The 19131-nt window shown below is 51.5% G+C and overlaps 1 protein-coding gene across 5 annotated transcripts in view; it reads left to right on the plus strand.

Moving 5' to 3' along the window:
* The first annotated feature begins 271 nt into the window (after positions 1 to 271).
* Tox2 (TOX high mobility group box family member 2) overlaps positions 272 to 19131 on the plus strand; it is a 120063-nt gene continuing 101203 nt past the window's right edge. Inside the window, exon 1 of one of the 5 annotated variants that reach the window (XM_052184197.1) lies at positions 272 to 441. In XM_052184197.1, coding sequence (XP_052040157.1) covers positions 343 to 441 — 99 coding nt within the window. In that variant the 5' untranslated portion in view covers positions 272 to 342. Of the gene's footprint in view, positions 442 to 1338; positions 1664 to 10927; positions 11032 to 19131 lie in introns of those variants that run through there. The other 4 variants (XM_052184196.1, XM_052184195.1, XM_052184194.1 and 1 more) reach the window with 4 other exon arrangements.

The raw sequence follows: 19131 nt of genomic DNA on the forward strand, positions 1-19131 counted from the left end.
ATTTCTGGACAGGGTAGCTTAGAGATTTCTGTCTCCTTTCGCTCTTGGTGACAAAAGGCGGGACAGGAAAGGTCCACTTGGACTGGCAACTAACTCTAGGGGCGGAGGGCTGGGCGTAGACCAGGGCGACCGGGGGCCCCCTCGCCCTCGGCGGCTCCCGAGGCCGGAACAATAGCGCTTGCGGGCGAGGCGGGGGAGGGCGTGGCGGGAGGGCGTAGCTCCCCTCCGGGCGCCGCCCCCCGGCCCGCCCCCCGCGCTCGCACACGGGCTCGCATAGGGCTCCCACGGCCGCCCGCCCAGGCACTGCCCGCGGGAGCCGCCGCCGCCGCCGCCGCGCCCGCCATGGACGTCCGCCTGTATCCCTCGGCGCCCGCGGTAGGTGCGCGGCCCGGGGCCGAGCCGGCCGGCCTGGCACACCTGGACTACTACCACTGCGGCAAGGTAGGCGACAAGGTAGCCTAGGGGTCCCGGGCTGGAGCGTGGGGGCAGGAGTCATCTCGTGGCTGCGGACGTAGGCACTCTGAGGGCGCACACGGGGACACGCACACAACAGCCCGGACGACGGGCACGTGCCACTCACACCGCTACCCTCGCGGTCACACACACGCCCGGAGTTGTAGCTCACGGGCAGAAGTCAGCCCGACAGCTTCCCATAAGACGACCGAGTGACACACTCACCCACGCTTCGCATTCATTCACAAGCCGACGCGCAGCCGACTCTCTGTCACCAAGCCAGGCGGCACCACACACAGCCTTCACCGTCCCACATAAGTCACAGTGCCAGTCATTTATCCCCAACCACACTGAGCCTCTCGCCCACGTACATGGCTACGCTAACATACAAGTCACCTCATCTATCCACACTCATACACAACGCTGCTACTCACACTCCTATCTGCTGTCACATCCAGTGACAACGACAACGGGGAAACAGCCACACAAAGAAGTAGCTCCGACAGTCACAGCTCAGACCCACAATGACCCACAAGTGCACACGGTCGGTCACCCAGATCCATCCCCTGGAAGAGAAGCCTCAGCTACAAATTGCCCTGACGGCCACCCGGGCACACCCGGGCACACCCAAGGGCAGTCACAGGCTCCAGCACCCTTCACTGCTCGCTCCTACCCCTTGGTCGTCCATACTCGCGCGTCGGGGTTTGAACTTCTTGGTGCTGAGAATTAATTAGGCCGTTCACTAATTGGCCTTCATTACCCCATGGCGCCTAGGATTCTATGCAGGTGCCGTCCAATCAAGGCCTGTCCCTTCCCTGGATCGGGGAGCTAGCGTCCCTCCAGGCTGGGCCCTCCCCACCATTTTTCTAGGCTCTCTGTCCTCAACTCCATCCAGGGCCCCACAGCGCGGCGCCTAGGGGAGGCTGTGCCTGGATCCCGGGACTGGAGGCGTCGGACCCCAGCTCCCCTTCGAGCCCAGCGGGCACGGTCAGGGGCAGCGACGCTGTCTGAGTCCCCTTCCCTAGCAGGGAAAGGAACTTTGAAACTTAGTTCGGACGCCAGATGGTCGATGCGTCCCCGGGTCTGTGCGTCGGTCGGGGTCAGGCTGGAGCCGAGCGCGGATTTTCGTCACTCGGAGCCCGGATTGAACAGCGCGCGTGGGTCTCCGGGCGGTCGGGACGCAGACGCGCGGGCTCCGCGGCGCTGCGTGGTGAGTGCGCATCGGAGTGGCTGGATCCATGGCCCTCTGGGGGTCTGTCCCCTTCCCTACAGGCTGTCCGCCCAGCCCCCGGTTGCGGGGATGTTGCCGGGATACTGCAGGAGCCGAGCGTCCGGCAGATCGCTGGGCCTCCGGGGCTGGGCCTCAGCAAGTGCATCCTCAGGGCCCTAAGGGAGCGGCTGCCGCCCGGAGCCCTCAGCACTTCGCCCTGGTCCGGGCGGCGCGGGCCACGCAGGCGGGGGTGGAGGGGGCGTCCAAGGGCGGAGGTGGGCGGTGCGCGTCTCTCGGAGGGGGAGAGCAGATTATCTTTTGTGCGCTGATCCGCAAAGTTGGAAGCCTGAGGGGGGTGAGGGGGAGAATGGTGCCTTAGAGAGAAGGCGGGTTCCGGAGCCGCTTCCAGTGTTGATGGTGGGAAAATGGATTAAAAACAGCCAGTGGAGTTTTACAAGAAGCTGAAGGAAGGGTCGGCAGGTCATCTTCTGCCCTTGGCTTTGTTTAAAATATCGAATGGGGTTCACCTTCTGGTTTAGAGGCCGCGGTGAAGATTGGGGATTTATGCCTTAAAGTCTGGGTACCCTGGCTGGGGGGGCGGGGTAGGGTAGCTGGAAGAGGTGTTTTGGAAGTGAAGTATCTGCAAACCCCACCAGAGTGGGGCTAGACTGTATCCCGCTGCCGCCTTTGGGAAGTAGGACTCTGCCGAGCCTCGCCCCCCCTCCCGCCATTGCCCCCCTCCCCCGCCACCGCTTTATTCGGAAGCTTTAGAAACCTCTGACTCAGCATCAGAACCTCCGAGGTTGCAACCTGCTGGGAAGGGCGCAGAAGTGGAGGATGGAGATTTTGTTTTCCACCTGTGCTCTAGGACCCTGGCCTGGCCTGCAGCTGAGGAAGTTTGGAGCGAGCATAGCGAGGGTGGGAATTCACCAGAATGTTTGAAAGGAAGGTGCCAAACATGGCCTTAGATGTGAGACCTGCGGTTCAGTCCTTCAGGCTGAGGTAATGGGGCACCTGGCTCAGCCTGAATCCAGAATCCTGTCTGTGGCCTTCTGTGCTGCTTCTTAAGGTTCACTGGGACCAGGAACTCTTTTTTTTGGGGGGGGGGGTCTGACACCAGAAACTGATGGTTGTGGAGAAGAAAATGTCCAGGCTTCAAGCTCTCTTACAGTGGCTCACTATCATACTTGGAGACCTATGGTGTAACAGTCACTCTGGGGCAGTGTGTGTGTGTGTGTGTGTGTGTGTGTGTGTGTGTGTGAGCGCCTGTGTTGGGAGGTGCTGTAAAATAGGTTATAGAGCCAGGACACAGCCCACACACTGGGGACTCTGTTCCTGGAGCCAGGACAAGAGGCTTGTCTCTCAAGCATTTGCCCAAACGATGTCAGACAACAGTGGGGCAGTTGACCTGGAAGGGCCCTTGGCGACGGTCCCCTTGGCGACCATCCCCTTGGTGACTGTCCCTTAGCAATCCTCCACACCGAGATTCCTAGCCTCTTTAAATCAAAGTCATGAGCGCTAGCCGTTCTTCTGCTGGGTTTTTGTTTGAGAAAACACACAATGATAAGAGGCCGTTGTGGCTTCATTTTAGCTTCAAAATATTTGGGTAATTTATTGATTACAGAACATTAGCATGCATTAGAAAATGGTTTACTAGGTATAAAGCAAGCATGTTATTTAAAAAAACAACAGAGCTTGGGAAGCACAGGGGTTCCTGGCTTCTGGCGTGGAGGATCTGGGATCCTGTGAAGGGAACTATTGATCCCTTTGCTTCACAGAAGGCAAAACTAAGTCAGGGAGCAGCTTCCCCCGGGGTTATGGAGCAGGTGAAAGGCAGAGAGGAGGTTGAATCTAAGTTTCTCAGTTCATAGCAGGGCAGTCGTCTGGCCTCCTTGTGAGTCTCTCCCGTTCTGTCGTGGTTTGGGGACTGGGAAATCTATGTTCCATCCACAGAGGATTGAATTGCTTCCATTCAGTTTTGGAAGGCTGGAAGCTCCCAACTCCAAAGCTAAGGCAGACTGGTACCAAGAGGTCACAGGGACAGGGCAAGCCTGGCTTCTTAGCTCCATATGTGGCTTTGTGAACTAAAGATGATCTCAATCTCCTTTTAAAAAATCAAAATGCAGGTATGTGCAGGCATTCCAGTCATAGATCAACCCGAGGCTCTCTCCTGTCTACTGTGTGTGTCCTCGCCCTGGCAACAGGCCCCTTTACCTGCTGAGTCGCCTGTAGGCTTTCTAGTTCTCTGTTGATACATAGTATGACCTAACAGAAGAAAATGTAAATGATCTTTGTCAGATATAAACACCCATGAAACCACTAATCCAGACTAGATAGAGAATATTTCCATTAGACCCCCAAAAGACCCATGTTCCCTTCCTAGTGAACACCCCATCATCGCCCCAGTGGCAAATTCTTACCTGATTTTTGTTCCCCATGGTTTTTTTTCTGTTCTATTGAGGACTGTGGACTCTATTTGAGCCCAGCATGTCATATGCAGCATGGGAATTTAGATATGGCTTCTTTTTTAAAGCTCCATCTGTTTTTCGCATTCATCTTTTATGTGTATGTGTGTATGTGTATGTGTGTGTGTGTGTGTGTGTGTGTGTGTGTGTGTGGTTTATTCCACTTTGTCATTGAGTGATATTGCATTATGTAAATACAACACAACTGGTTACCTTACCTGCGGATGGGATGGGCATTTGGGTTTGTTTCCAGTTTGGGGACATTGCAAATAAAGCTACCATGAATGTTCCTCTACAAGTCTTTTTTTTTTCAGGGAGAACAAATTGTCTGTTATCACTGAGCCTTGGTACCCTCTTTAAATTTTTTCTTTGAGATGTATTTATTTTTGTTTTATGAATATGGGTTCTGTTTTGTTTTTGTTTTTTGCTGGCCTGTATGTGTGTGCAGGATGAGCATGCAGTGCCCATCATGCCCAGAAGAGGGCATCAGATCCCCCTGGAACTGGAGTTACAGATGGTTGTGAGCCCCAATAAGGGTGATGGAAAGGAAACCTAGGTCCTTTAGAAGGGCAGTCAGTGCTCCAGGCCCACCCTCACTCCCACCATGTATCCTCTGGAAGATGTTGTCTACTTCTGAGATTCAGGACACAGGAGAGAGGGATGCAGGCTAGGATAGTTCTTGGCCCAAACCAGCTACTGATTAGTTGGTGGTAATATTAACCATCTGCCACCTACCCCAGCCAGAGGCTTAACCTCTCTGTTCTAGCATCCGTTTCCCCTGTTTGATACACACTAAAGGTCAACCTGGGTGCCACTCTCTGTGGGGCACTCTGTGGCCAACAACATCTCTCTTTCTCCAGGATCTCTCAATAGCTAGTACTGCTTGGGATGTGGGATGCTCTAACATCTGTCCATCAACAAATATTTACGGATCACTGTTTTGTGCTGGACCTTTTCTAGATTAGCAAAGTTATGGCAATGAACAAATTGTTGCTCTCAAAGCTTATCTGTCTGTCTGTCTACAGATAAAAAAACAGTATTATGATTAATAGGTCACTAGATATTCTCTGGATATGAAGTAGAGAAGATGGTTAAGATGAGTCAAGCTCTGGGACTTCGTTGCAATTGTGGGTGTGCATGTGTGTGTGTGTGTGTGTGTGTGTGTGTGTTTTCGCTAGTGCATGCACATGTGTAGGTCAGAAGTTGACACAGGATGTTGTCATAGTTAGGGTTAGTTCTTGTCAATGTTGTACAAACTTAGACCTCAGAAGAAGTACTCTCATTTGAGGAACTGATTCTATGAGATTGGCCCATGGGCATGTCTGCTGGGTATTTTCTTGAGCACTGATTGACTCAGTAGGGTCCAGCCCACTGTGGGCAGTGCCATCTCTAGGCGGGTGGGTCTGGAGCAGCCGTATAAGAAAGCTGTCTGAGCAAGCCAACTGGGAAACAGTCGGTAAGCAGTGTTCGTTCACGGCTTCTGCCTCAGTTCCTGGCCCCAGGTTCCTGCCCTGGCTTCCCTCAATGGTAGGCTGTAACCTGTAAGCTAAATAAACCCTTCCCTCCTCAAGCTGCTTTTGATCGTGGTGTTTGCCATAGCAACAGAAAGCACAATTGAACAGGTGTCTTCCTTTATGTATATTAAGACCAGTTTCTCATGGAGCTTGGAATGCAACATTTTAGCTAGACTGGCTGGCCAACAATCTTCTAGGATCCACCTGGCTCCAGCCCACCAGCACTGGATTAGAGACATACCGCTTTTACAGGGTTCTGGGGATCCGAAGTTGGGTGTCCATGCTTGTGCTGCAAGCATGTTACCCACCGAGCCCTCCCCGCAGCCTGTTTTGCAGTATTAAAGTGGGAGGTTGACAGCAGACCTCTGAAACTTTGAAAATGTATGTACACAGTGAGAGTTGCTTGATAATTTTTTCAAAGCATTATAATTTTATCCATGTGTATGTCTGTATGTCTGCATGCGTGCATGCACACATGTATACAGATGCCTATGGAGGCTAGAAGAGGGTATTGGATCTTCTGGAGCTAGAGTTGCAGGCGGTTGTGGGCAAAAGCAGCTTCCTGGACCACACTCCCAGGGGTTTTGATTCATGTAGTCCTGGTGGGCGGGCCCTGGGGAATTTGTACGTCTAGTAAGCCCCCATGTGATGCTACAGCAGGTCACATGTTCGAGACCACGGTGTAGTGGTGCTTGCTTGTTTGTGTACAGTTCTGCGTGGGTTCCTGGCAGGCGGGAACTGTGCTCAGCACTTGGCACGGTGCCTTCTCATAATGGCTCTGTAAGTAAGTGGTAGTGGGTGAGTTATTTTGCTCACCACCCACATAGCTCTGGGTATAGCATCGGGTAAGGATGGGGACTAGGAAAGCTTGGTTATAAAGGACTGGAGGCTCCCTTTGGCAAAACCCACAAAGTGGAGGTTACTTCCTGTGATGGTTTGCATATGCTCAGCCCAGGGAGTGGCACTGTCAGAAGGTGTGGCCTTGTTGGAGTGGGTGTGTCACTGTGCTCAGGGGCTTTAAGACCCTCATCCTAGCTGCCTGGAAGTCAGTCTTCTCATAGCAGCCTTCAGATGAAGATGTAGAACTCTCAGCACCTCCTGCACCATGCCTGCCTGGATGCTGCCGTGTTCCCACCTTGATGATAATGGACTGAACCTCTTAACCCGTAAGCCAGACCCAATTAAATGTCCTTTACAAGATTTGCTTTGATCATGGTGTCTGTTCACAGCAGTAAAACCCTAACTAAGACACTTCCTATTCTGGACTTGGGGTACCTGAGGCCTTTATAGCATCTGTGTGTGTGTGTGTGTGTGTGTGTGTGTGTGTGTGTGTGTGTGTGTATAGGGTGAAATTTGTATGGCTTTCTTCTGCAGGGGACAAGGGACAGTGGTGGGTCCTATTCTAGGAGCCCTGGACTGGCTGGGATTAAGGGGCTCTGTCAGGAGGCCAGATTCTCTGCTGGAGAGCTCTTTACTTGCAGATTTAGAGTTTCTTTTGCTGTCAAGAGGCACCGTGACCACAGCAACTCCTATAAAGGGAAACATTTAATTGGGGCTGGCTTATAGTTCAGAGGTTCAGTCATTATCATCATGGTGGGGTATGGCTGCTTACAGGCAGACATGGTGCTGGAGGAGCCAAAGATTCTACATACTGATCAGCAGGCAGCAGAAGGAAACTACGAGACATGCTGAGCATACCTTGAGCATAGGAGAACTCAAATCCCACTTCCACAGTAACACACGTCCTACATCAAGGCCACACCTATTCCAACAAGGCCACGCCTCCTAATAGTGCCACTCTTTATAAGCCAAGCATTCAAACACATATGAGTCTCTAGGGGCCATTCCTATTCTAACCACTACACTGCCCATCAGAGGGTCCTCCCAGGTCAAGCTTTTGCATGTCAGGAGCAGCAGTCCAGGCTGCCACCTCAGTCTCTTGAGTGACTTTGAACATGTCACTAGCTTTCCCTGGGGTTTCTGCTCCCCTGTGTACAAAAGAGAATCGGGTCAGCGACCATCACCCCTTCAAGACAGTGTGGTGTGAGATATAATGAAGTGAAAGGCTGGGGTGTCCTGTATGATTGTGACACATGGAAGGATCCTCCCCCAGGGGTATGGAGATGATGCTTTTTGAAGAGTTTATTTGTCAGCTTTTCGTTGTTATACAAAAATACCTGAGGCAGGATAACTTTGTGAGGGGTGATCATGGGTTTCAGGCCAGCCTCTGCTACATAAACAAACTTGGTCTCAAAAACAAACAAACAAACAAACAAACAGGAAGCTAAAAGATTTAAACAAAATAAAGGAGTAGATTTAGCCTATCATCTTGGTGGCCGGAAGTCCATGGAGCACAGCGTGGGCCATCTTAATGTTGCCTCACTCACGGCAAAGACACCAGTGGCCGGAACAGGCATGGGAACGAATGACCGATTCCATTTCCAACCAGAGCCACGGGGCTGGGAGAGGCAGGGCTTGCTGCTGTTAAAACATCTGTCTCCTGAGAACCTCTGAAGATCCTAGAGACCAACATCTTGGCTAAGTAAAGAACTCCCACTGGGCCTTTTGAGGGGGTCTTGAGATGTTGTCCCTGGGGTAAGAAAGGACTCTTGTTTCAGAGTGTGCCTGGCAGATAAGTGATCAGTAGACATTTGCTCTTGACGTGAGCAGATGAATGAATCGGGGCGGGGAAAGAGGCTGCCCAGTTGTCCCCTGTGCTAGAAGAAGTCAGCACCAAACTCTGAAGACTGTGGTGAGTGCCTGGAGTCAAGAGCAGGACCAGGGCCAAGTGTCTGAGTGACGGGGACTGGTGCTGTCCCGTGAGCCAGCCTGGGCCTGGTAGGTAGGTAGGTAGAGCAGCTGGCAGCAATGGAGCACTTGAGTCTGTGCGCCCTGCACAGGTTCCCACAGATGCTCTGCTGTGTGGCTGCCTGTCGCTTCTGTGCGTCGTCTCTTTCACTTCCTTGGTTTTTTAGAGTCCCAGGATTGATGCTGAGTGTGAGTCAGCTGTGGAATGCAGTGGACCCAGGCTTACGGCACAGTGCCCCCACCAGCGGTATGGGTGGGTTACTCAGTGGTCCGGTCTCTTCCTCTGTCAGATGGTGAATCAATATCTTCCTCATGAAGGAGGGTCGGAGATCACGGTACTCAGTACAGACAGATACATGTCTGCTTCCATTTGCTAAGAACAGGGCACTAAAGGTCAGTATTAGAAAGCAGTTCTCTTGCCCTCGGAAGGGTGGGGCGTGGCTTTGCTGCCAACATCCTTTCCCTCCTTTAGGTGGGAGAGAAAACAAGGGGAGTGGTGCTTGGGACGTTCATTGGCTCATCCTGGTGACCTTGGGCACTCAGTTTAGCCACTCCAGGCCTGCTTTCCTGGATGCGCACGAGCTTTGGTGTGAGGTATTCAGCTCCAAGATGAAACTGACATTCTTGTCCTCCGTCCTGAGCCTCAGAGCTTCAGGTCTGGGTTCACACTCTGCCCCATCAGGAGTCCTCTCTAGTAGGAATGTTCTCACCCAGCGCTATGACCTACAGCAGATGCTGTGCATGGTCCCCACCTGAGACAACTGTAGCTCCAGAGCTGGGTGGCTTCTGTCCGTCTGTCAGTCACACCCATGACCAACTTCTTTCTCTGCCCAACCACGGCTTCCTCTCCTTAGGGGTGTATCCGATCTTCCCGCAACATAAATCTTCCATGGGTGACTTTCCAATTCAGATTATGTTTTCATGAAAAGCAGATAAACCCAAGGTGAAGAAAACTCTCAGAAAACTGTCAGGGAGTTTCAGGAGGCCACCTGACTGCCCAGGCTAGGGCTATGTACCCCAGGCCTATAAGACAGGCCCAGAGCAGACAGGTGATAGTCTCCCCAGTCTCTAGGCTAGAACTGAGTGGTCCCCTCACAGCAGCTCCCTACAGCATGATTGGCGCCACCCTCTTGTCAACAGTACGAGCTTCCGGCTGCTTCCCAGGTTTACCTACTCAGATGCTTGAAATGGAGCCCAGTGATCTGAATAGCTGTGTGGTCCAGCCACTGGGCCAATGTTTGAGAGGCAGAATGCCCCAGACACAGGGGGGAGATCAAACATAAGTCATTTGGCTTTCCTATCATCAGAGGACCAAGAAACCATCAGAGGTGAGTCAGAATTTGGGAAAGTGACACCTCTGTCCCTCTACACCCATCCATACTCAAAACCAAGTAGACTAGTGGGTAGCATGTGGGTGTCTCTGACCCCTGCAGGCGGGCCTCCCCATGGGAGTTGACAGGTCCCCTGAGGTGCTTTTCCCTCTGCCTGGAACACTCCCACCTCTGTCTATGCTACCCGCCCCCACCTAGTTCCCCTTCCATTTAAGACTCATCTATATGACATTTTACGAAAGGCCAAGGGCTATCACTGCCCCTGACAATTGTGTGTGTGATCCTTGGTCTACATTCAGAGTCAGTAAATAGCAGATTCACACAGTCTTTCATCTGGTAAATTCAACTTTCTCATTGAGTTAGTTGGTGAGCATTCAGGTTTGAGCTGGATTTCCAGCACCGGGGTGCACAGTAGGCACTCTATAAAAGCCCATTGTACACCCGAGAAACACAGCAATACACACTGTACAACCACAATCTTCCTGCTCACTCTAGAAGGCACCAGAAGTCCCAGTCACACCGTAGCAAGTTTTAAGCATCAAGGTAATTGATCAAAATTTATCACCCTGTGCTACACAACATCTCCTCGCTAAGATATAAAATTACCATTTACCATGACTCATTAAGTTAATAATTACCGACCATATGTTTTTATTGCTTCTCCCAAGCCAAGGTGATAAATCACCCTGTGGGTTTGGGTCTGTGTAAATACAATGGCTGCCAACAGTGCAGATACGGGATTTACAGATGAGAACACACAAGACTGAAATATTGAACTGAAAACACAGCCCCACCCGCGATCCTCCCAGCCCCTCCTGCTGTCTCTGAGTTCCCAGGCCCATGTTTCTCCACCAGGGCACAGTTTTAGAATATTCTTGGTGGTCAAAGCTTTTGGGAGGGGTTGCTTCTGGCATCTAGCAGGTCAGGGCCAGGGATGCTACTTCAAGTCTTATAATGTACAGGGAAAGCTCCCTCACAGTGTATGATCTGGTCCAGCGTGCCTGCCGTGTGCTGACTGAGGGAGCCCGTGTTCTAGACCAGCAGTGACTTCTCCCATGATTCTGATTTGCATCTGTGGTCACTTGTACCATGCCTGTTCTTTTCATCTGAGCTTCACAGCAAAAAATAAAGTATTGCTGTCTTTCGCCGTAGGCTGGCCCAAGCCAGTGATTACAGCTTCGGGCTGATGCATGGGTCCCTCCATTTGCCCTGGTCTCAGCCTCCACTGCCTCTCTTGGGTCTTGAATTTGGTAAGGATAGCTTTTTCAGGGGCCGTGGGTTCCATGGTCCTCAGGGCTCCCAGGCCATGTGCCAGTCTTTCCTTTGGCTTCTTTATTTCCAGCAGTGTCTCAGTGTTTCTCATGGTCACCCCCTTCCTGTTGCCTCCTGGGCTCTTACGGACTAATCGCATTTTCCCGTAAATGGATCTGTATGTGAATATTCATGTATTATGAAGATGTATATGTATATGATGTATATGTGTAGGTAGGTAGTTTTTTTCCTTTTTTTTCTTTTGTCATACTTTTGGGGTTCAGAAGCATGGGGAGAAGGTGAAGGTAAGTTCAGTTGCTGCCTGGAGTACCTAGTCCCTGCTTAGTGAGTTTTGTTTGAATTTTTGTGGGATTTCAAAGAGACACATAGCATAGAAATAAGCCCAGATGACCCTTTGCCATTTGTAGGCGGAGACTGGCCCAAATGGCTGGCATACCGCAGGTGGCAGAGGAACCAGGGTTTGTCCTTTTCTCTGTGGGTGGCCTCCACATGAAGCTGCCTCCAGAGAGGTATGGACACACGTGTTCACGTCGTGTGCATATGAATACGTACTCGTGAGCGTGCAAGGGGCCTGTGTGCTGCCTGCCTCTTGCTCTCCCCTTGGGAGAGCTTTCTCCGGTGGGGGTCTGGCATCTCCATCTGGGCCGCCTGCCTTAGGTCTCAACTTCAGGGTTCATTTGCCAGTAGGTCGGCTGCGTATTACAGCTAATTAAAGCATGCTTATCTTGAAGTTGGGTCTCATTTTCAGAATGATTCAAAAAACTTGTTGGAAATGATTCTGATTCCATAGTTAACCCCAGGTCGATCTCATGCATAAATCTCACTACTGCACTGGATTGTGTTTTGGCCACAGGCCCTGGGCTTCAAGGCTTGCTTCTTTATTCTGAAAACATTTGCTGACAGTTCTGTGGGCAATTTCAGGAGCCCCAATGCTTCCTGTGTTCTCTCCACCCACTGGGGAGGTGAGTTAACTTTTAATGCAGAGCCAGGTGGTGGGTCACATGACTGCATCGATGACGTGTCTGGGTTCACAGCTTGGCGCTTAGATGCTGGGTGACCTTGAGCCTGTATCCCAGCCTCTCTGAACTTATTTTCCCCATACCACACTCTCACCTCCTGTGGGTGTTAAGATCTCTGGGCGATCAGATCAGTTGTTTTCTAGCTCATTGCTGCTGCTTGGAACTGCTCAGGTCAAGTGGACCTTAGGAGAGTAGGGAGTATCATCTCCATCACAGAATTTACATCTTCAGTAGAGAATCTGAGAAGCCTGCTTCTCACTGTCACTCCCCCAGGAAGCCTCTTGGAGTCGGATCACAGGTTCGGACTTAACTCAGGAGACCAACCCAAGTGAGACATCTGACACTAGAGAGTCCCGGAAGCATTTGGAATGCGAACTGCAGCCTGTTCCTCTCCACAGGAGGCGCTCTTGCAGCTGTCTGTCCTTGTGGGGGCCCAGCTATGGCAGGACCAGAATCTTCTCTGTGCCATCCCCTCCCTCCCTCCCTCTGCGTTTTGGTCCAGGCAGTTCAGAGGAACAAGTGTATCAATGGCAGGTGGTTTGAGAGCCGCCCTGTCCTCAAAGCTGTTTCTCTATAATAGCCACATGTCCTTCAGCTGTCAGGGTCCCCACAGGGGACATTGCAGTGTAATTATCATTGTGCTCAGGAAATCCCAAAGTATGGCTTCTTTATCAGCTATTAGGCATCTGTGCATAGTTTCTCCCTGTCTAGGTAAAGTCATTAGACAGAGTAATTTTTTTTTTAAACATAGAGCAAGCACGTTGACTGAGAATGGACCAGGAGCATCTAACCTCCGGCGGGCTTGCAACCAGTGCACAGGATAGGTATCTCTTGCAGCAGGAGGTGGACTGCTGGTCCTTTAACTGTATTTACTGTCTCATTCACCCAAGGTTGGTGGTGTGGGGTGTGTGTGTGTGTGTGTGTGTGTGTGTGTGTGTGTACACTAGCATGTATATATGTGTGTGGGGTTACAGGAACATGTGGGTGCATGGAAACCAGAGAACAACACTGGGTGTCTTCCCTAATTGCTTTCCACCTTATCTTTTTGAGACATGGTCTCTCACTGAATCTGGGTCTAGCTGGTCAGAAAGTCTCAGGAACCACTCCTGTTTCCCTCCCCTCCGTGTTGGGATTGCAGGTGTTCCTGGCTCTTTGCATGGGTGCTAGGGATCGAACTCAGATCCTCACACTTGCATGGCAGATGCTTTATCCCAGAGCCACCTCTGTCTCCTTTGGGGGTTAAAAGGAAGTCTTCAGGATGCTAATAGTACATTGCACACTGCACATTTTCCGGTTGAGCTCTATAAGACATACATACATGCACATAAACATGTACATGTGAATAACATATACACACGAACACACATATACACATAAATATTTCATACACATGAAAACCCAACATACATGAATGCATGCATACACATGAACAAAAATACATGGACACATATCACACATGTATGTATTTCGCATACATTGCCCAAGAAATATGCTTTCTCACCTGGAGTCACTCCTGGAATACAACAGTTTGTAAGAGTCAGTTCACTTATGCTCTGCATTCATTCCAACATCCAAAAGCCATATCCAGTCCGCTGTGTCCACAGCTTTGTGGCAGGTGGCAGGGACAATCATATGTGTTCCCTGTCCTGCAGGAGCTTCTGTCTTATCAGGTACATGACAAGATTGATTTTGAATGTGCGTGGTAAACATTACATATAGCTAAGGATACCGTGGGCTCACCAGGCCAGGCTGGAGACTGAAGGTGAGGGTTTTGCAGACCAGGGGATGCCTGCCCGCCCTGGACAGGGATCAGAGCCTGGGTGGTTATTCCAAGTAGAAGGACCAACAGATGTGAAGGCGCAGAACTGATGTCAGGGGGTGAGGCTGGAGCCGGTAAAGCTAGTCATTGTTTCTGGGCCTCAGTTTTCCCATCTCCAAAATGGACGTAGCAGTGTCTGCCTGCTTATGGAGCTAAGATAAGGTAAGAACTCACGGTTGGTTATGGTTGGTTAAGGCCTGGCGGAGTTGACCCGAGTTCCCTTTTCCAATCTAGCTGCAGGTGCCCGAGGGCCAGACTTTGATTTTAACCAAGATAAGAACCAGATAATAGAAAGAGCCTCAGCTTTGTTGCGACACTTCTGGGAGTAGCTTTCTGCCTTGCAGATGGAGCCCTAGGCTGTGGCAGAGGCTTCCTGGGTCATTTCTCCCAGGATCATGGAAGCATAGCTGGGCTTTCTTAACGCCTTGATGGTTGCTTTTTGTTGTTTTATTTTTGTTTGATTGTTTTGTTCTGTTAGCAACAGAGTTTCTCTGTGTAGTCCTGGCTATCCTGGAACTCACTGTGTAGACCAGGCTGACCTCAAACTCACAGAGATCCTCCTGCCTTGTTGTTAGCAATAAGTCACCACCCTATTGGTTCAGGTGTCCCCAGGACTGTTGTCTCTCTAGTGGCAGGCCTGCCCTGCCTGCTGGTGTTCTGCCCACTCACATCTTCTTCCCTCTCCCTCTCCCTCTCCCTCTCCCTCTCCCTCTCCCTCTCCCTCTCCCTCTCTCCCTTTCCCTCTCTCCCTTTCCCTCTCTCCCTCTCCCTCTCCCTCCCTCTCCCTCCCTCCCTCCCCCTCCCTCCCTCCCCCTCCCTCCCCCTCCCCCTCCCTCTCTCTCCCTCTCCCTTTCCCTCTCTCCCTCTCCTTCTCCCTCCCTTCCCCTCCCCCCCTCCCTCCATCTCTCTCTCCCCTCCCCTCCCCTCCTTCCCCTCCCCCTCCCCTCCCTCTCCTCCCCCCCTCCCCCTCCCCTCCCTCTCCTTCTCCCTCCCTCTCCCTCCTCCCTCCCTCCCCCTCCCTCCTTCCCCCTCCCTCCCCCTCCCTCCTTCCCCTCCCTCCCCTCTTTCCCTCCCCCTCCCTCCCCTCCCTCCCTCTCCCTCCCTCTCCCTCCCTCTCCCTCCCCTCCCTCCCCTCCTCTTCCCTCCCTCTCCCTCTCCCTCTCTCTCTCTCCCTCTCCCTCTCCCTCTCCCTCTCCCTCTCCCTCTCCCTCTCCCTCTCCCTCTCCCTCTCCCTCTCCCTCTCCCTCTCCCTCTCCCTCTCCCTCTCCCTCTCCCTCTCCTGTCTTTTTGAAAGGCGGCTGTGCCATTACATCCCAGACAGGGAACTTCAGCTCTCAACGCAGTTTAGAGACATTTTCTGTTCAGTGACTGGATGTTGCATCCTGGGAGGGCGATGGAATCTTTGTGGAGGACTTTCCACTGCGGAATCAGACCCGTCTCTTCTGAGTGGAGAAATGAGTTATGGTGTCTTCTCAGATCTCTGTTTAAAACCTCTCAGTGCGGCTCACCTTTGGTCTGCCAGTCCCCATGTGGTCTAGCCACTGGGTGCTTTTCGGACCTCACTCTCAACCACTTGGCATTAAGCCCCAGGCTCCAGGCTCCGCACTGGGGACTTGGTGAGTGTCAGCCTCTGTCCTGGCTGTTCTCACACCACTGGGTCTGGAATGTTCCAACCTGCATCCTTACATGGAGAATGGTGCTCTCCACTCCCTTTGGCCTAAGCTCTAGCCTCTTGTCATGTTCTAGTTCCTGACATGGCCACCCTCTTCCCTATCCTTGCCTCTAGTATATTCCTTTGGGGGCGTAATGTATCTGTGGAATTATTCGATCATTTCCGCCTTAGCGAGGAAACAATGAAACAGTGAGAGTAAGTTTATTTGGCTCATGTGTGGAGCAACACCTAGGACCTGTCTTGATGTTTGCTATGGAAGGAAGGAAGAAGGAAGGAAGGAAGGAAGGAAGGAAGGAAGGAAGGAAGGAAGGAAGGAAGGAAGGAAGGAAGGAAGAGAGGAAAGAGGTAGTTGTTTTCCAGAAACGCCCCCCCCCCACACACACAATATATATATGTTTCCAAGAATAATCTTATTCAGCTTCTCCAGGCCTTCCTTACCTCCTTGCTGTAAGCTATGCCCAGGGCTGGCAAGTACTGACAAGGACGGAACCTCTGGTATGATCCCACCAGGGACATCTCCAGCTGAGATGTCCTCCAGGGAGGAATGTGGGAAAGCCAGTCAGGCGGGCTGAAGGTGGAGACCCTTAGCATCTGCTCTGAATTCAAGCTTGACCTCCAAGGCAAGGGCCAGCAGACCCAGCCCCATCTCCCAGCCAAGGTGACCTTGGCTTTGCCCGAAGGGGCTCGTCAGTCCCTGATGCTTGGACTGGAGGATCTGGGACAGGCACAGTCAGCCTGGCCTTCAGAGATAAGGGAATTTGTCTTTGGCTTGGGAACATTTCTGTTGAGCAAGCAAGACTCATGGGTGCTCTCTGTCCAGAGAAGACAGCTCCCCATTTCTTTATTAAACCAGAAACCATGAACATGGTATTTCCTACTCCAAATCACCAGGGAATCATCCGTCCCCAGCCTACTTAAGATTCCAGAACACTGCTCGTGTTGGCCCTTTGTCTCTTTAGTATTCAATGCTGTCAATGAGGCTACCTCATCCTGGTCTATCAGAGATACCCCACTCCTGTTTTTCTCTGGGAGCACCATGTCATTTACTCTGTCATGTCAGTGAATCCAGTCCCTCCCTTTCATCCCTTCCCCCTTCCTGCCCCACCCCCAGGAAAGCAGCTTCATGGAGGACTCTGAGGAGCTGTGTCAGTTGGTAGAGCATCTAGCATGCACAAAGCCTGCGGCCCTGTCCCCAGCACCGTCTATATACCATGGAGGGTGGTGTCCACTTGTAGTCTCAGCACTTGGGATGTGGAAGTAGGGGGATCAGACGTTCATGGTCATCCTTGGCTAAACAGTGAGTTTGTTACCAAACTGAGCTACACAAGCCTGTGTCTTAACAAAAACAAAAACAAACAAACAAACAAACAAAAAAAAAGAAGAGCACACGTCATATTTACGGCTCCTGATTTTGTTGGTATGTTATTTCTCTGTATGATGGTATATGCACATATAAGTAGGTATGTAGATGGTCGGTTCCCACCTTCCATGTGGTGTGACTCAGGGTCTCTTTGCTGTTTGCTACTGCTGGCCTATAAGCTTCCCAGGATTCCCCTCCTGTCTTCCATCTCACACCTTAGGAGCACAGGGCAGGGGCTGGGGGGCTTGAAGATGGGGAATTGCTGACGCACACTCCTGTGCCCAGCTTTTACATGGGTTCTGAGGATTCAAACTCAGGTCTCCTAGCTTTCTCAGGAAGCATTTATACCCTCTGGCCCTCTTCCCAGCCTCTGGCATGCTATTTCCAAAAGGGTTCACTCTTTTTGCCAGCATCAGGAGGAGGTGCTCTTATCCTGCCCTTACCACACAGCTCATTATCTTCTGTCAGACCTTCAGTTGTACAGATACCTCCTGCCCAGTCTGCCTAACACACAGACCCGTCTGCCTAACACGCAGACCCTGAGGTCTTTTCGATGTGGAATTATCCGCCCATCAATGCAGATTTTAGCGAAGAGCGATGTTTGCCATTGTGGTCGGATCTGTTGTTTTTTAAATGCCTGGGGTAATATCCTCAATCAGAGGGCAAATAGAAGAAGGGAAAAGTGGTAATAAAAAATGAATTAGGGTGATTAGCAAAGGTGAGTGCTTCCCTCCTCAGGCGACAGGCAGAGTTGTCAGAGCTTTGCAGGGTGGCTCCTGTCCAAACACGCAGCTGGATTAAGGCAACCTCCAGGCTGGCCCTGGGGTCTGCTCTGCATATAGGATTCTGGTATTGCATTTAGTTCTGCAAAGGTCACTGATACCTCTTGGAGGGGGATCAACCCCTGGTGGGTTGGAGCGGGGTCTCCAAAGAGGGGTTGCTTCCCCCCTTCCCCCATCTCCATCTCTGGCCCAGCTGAGGACCTACCTCTTCCTTTGGAGCAGAGACTCCTGGGGGGCCTGGTCTCTGCAAGAAGGAGGCAAAGGTTTTAATTGACTAATGCAAACATAATGGAGGGGTCCTGAGAACTAAGGGGCTCAGTGTCCCTAGGTGGGGCTTTGGTGGGCCAGTACAGAAGGTTGGGCCTCAAGGGAGGGGGAAGGGGGTTATACATTGCATTTTAGAGGGCACCAGAACTAGCTGGGTTAGTCCCTCTATGGCTGAAAAGAAGCAGAATTCTGGGAAGCGAGGAAGGTGCAGTGTTGGGATTTGCGGCCACATACGGTAAAAGGCGCCATGTACGCAGAGCAGGGTTGGCTAATATTCATGTCAGGTCACAGTTCCCCACAGTAGGACGACAACATCAGGTCCCCAAAGATTCTGCATCGCAGAGATCTGGATCAGTACTTCCCAACCTTCCTAATACTGCGACCCTTTAATAAAGTCCCTCATATTGTGGAGGACACCTCCCCCCACAACCATAAAATTATTTTGCTGCTACTTCACAACTTTTAATCTTGGCACTGTTACGAATCATAAATATCTGATATTTGACCCCCTCTCCAAAGGGATTGCAACCCACAGGTTGAGAGCCACTGATCTAGGAGTTGCCGAAGGGCCCACCAGAGCACTTGATTCCAGAGCATGTTGAAATGCCTGGAATCAGCTCAACCAAAGGATTCTGAGAGAAGGCACAGATGAGAACTCTCAGTAAAAGGGCTGTGGCTTCTGCTTGAGCCACATTTTGGCTCGATCCTCACATCCTCCAGAGATCTGCCAGTGCCGACATCGTTAGGGTCGAGGTTACGGATGTGCACTGCCATGTGCCGAGCTTCTCATGCAGGTGCGGTCTTAGTTAGGGTTTTAGTTGGGTGCTGTGCACAGACACCACGACCAACGTAAGTTTTATAAAAGACAACATTTCATTGGGGCTGGCTCACAGGTTCAGAGGTTCAGTCCATTGTCATCAAGGCAGAAGCATGGCAGCATCCAGGCAGGCATGGTGCTGGAGGAGCTGAGAGGGTCTAAGTCTATATCCAAAGGTAGTCAGGAGCAGACTGGGCATGCGCGGGTATCTAGAAGGAGGAGCTCCAAGCCCATCCCCACAGAGACACACTTCTTCCAACAAGGCCACACCTTCTAATAGCGCCACTCCCTGGGATGAGCCTATATACACACGCCCCTTACAGGTGCTTAGGTTTGAAGTGA

This window comes from Apodemus sylvaticus, chromosome 5, assembly GCF_947179515.1.
Source record: "Apodemus sylvaticus chromosome 5, mApoSyl1.1, whole genome shotgun sequence".
NCBI lineage: Eukaryota > Metazoa > Chordata > Mammalia > Rodentia > Muridae > Apodemus > Apodemus sylvaticus.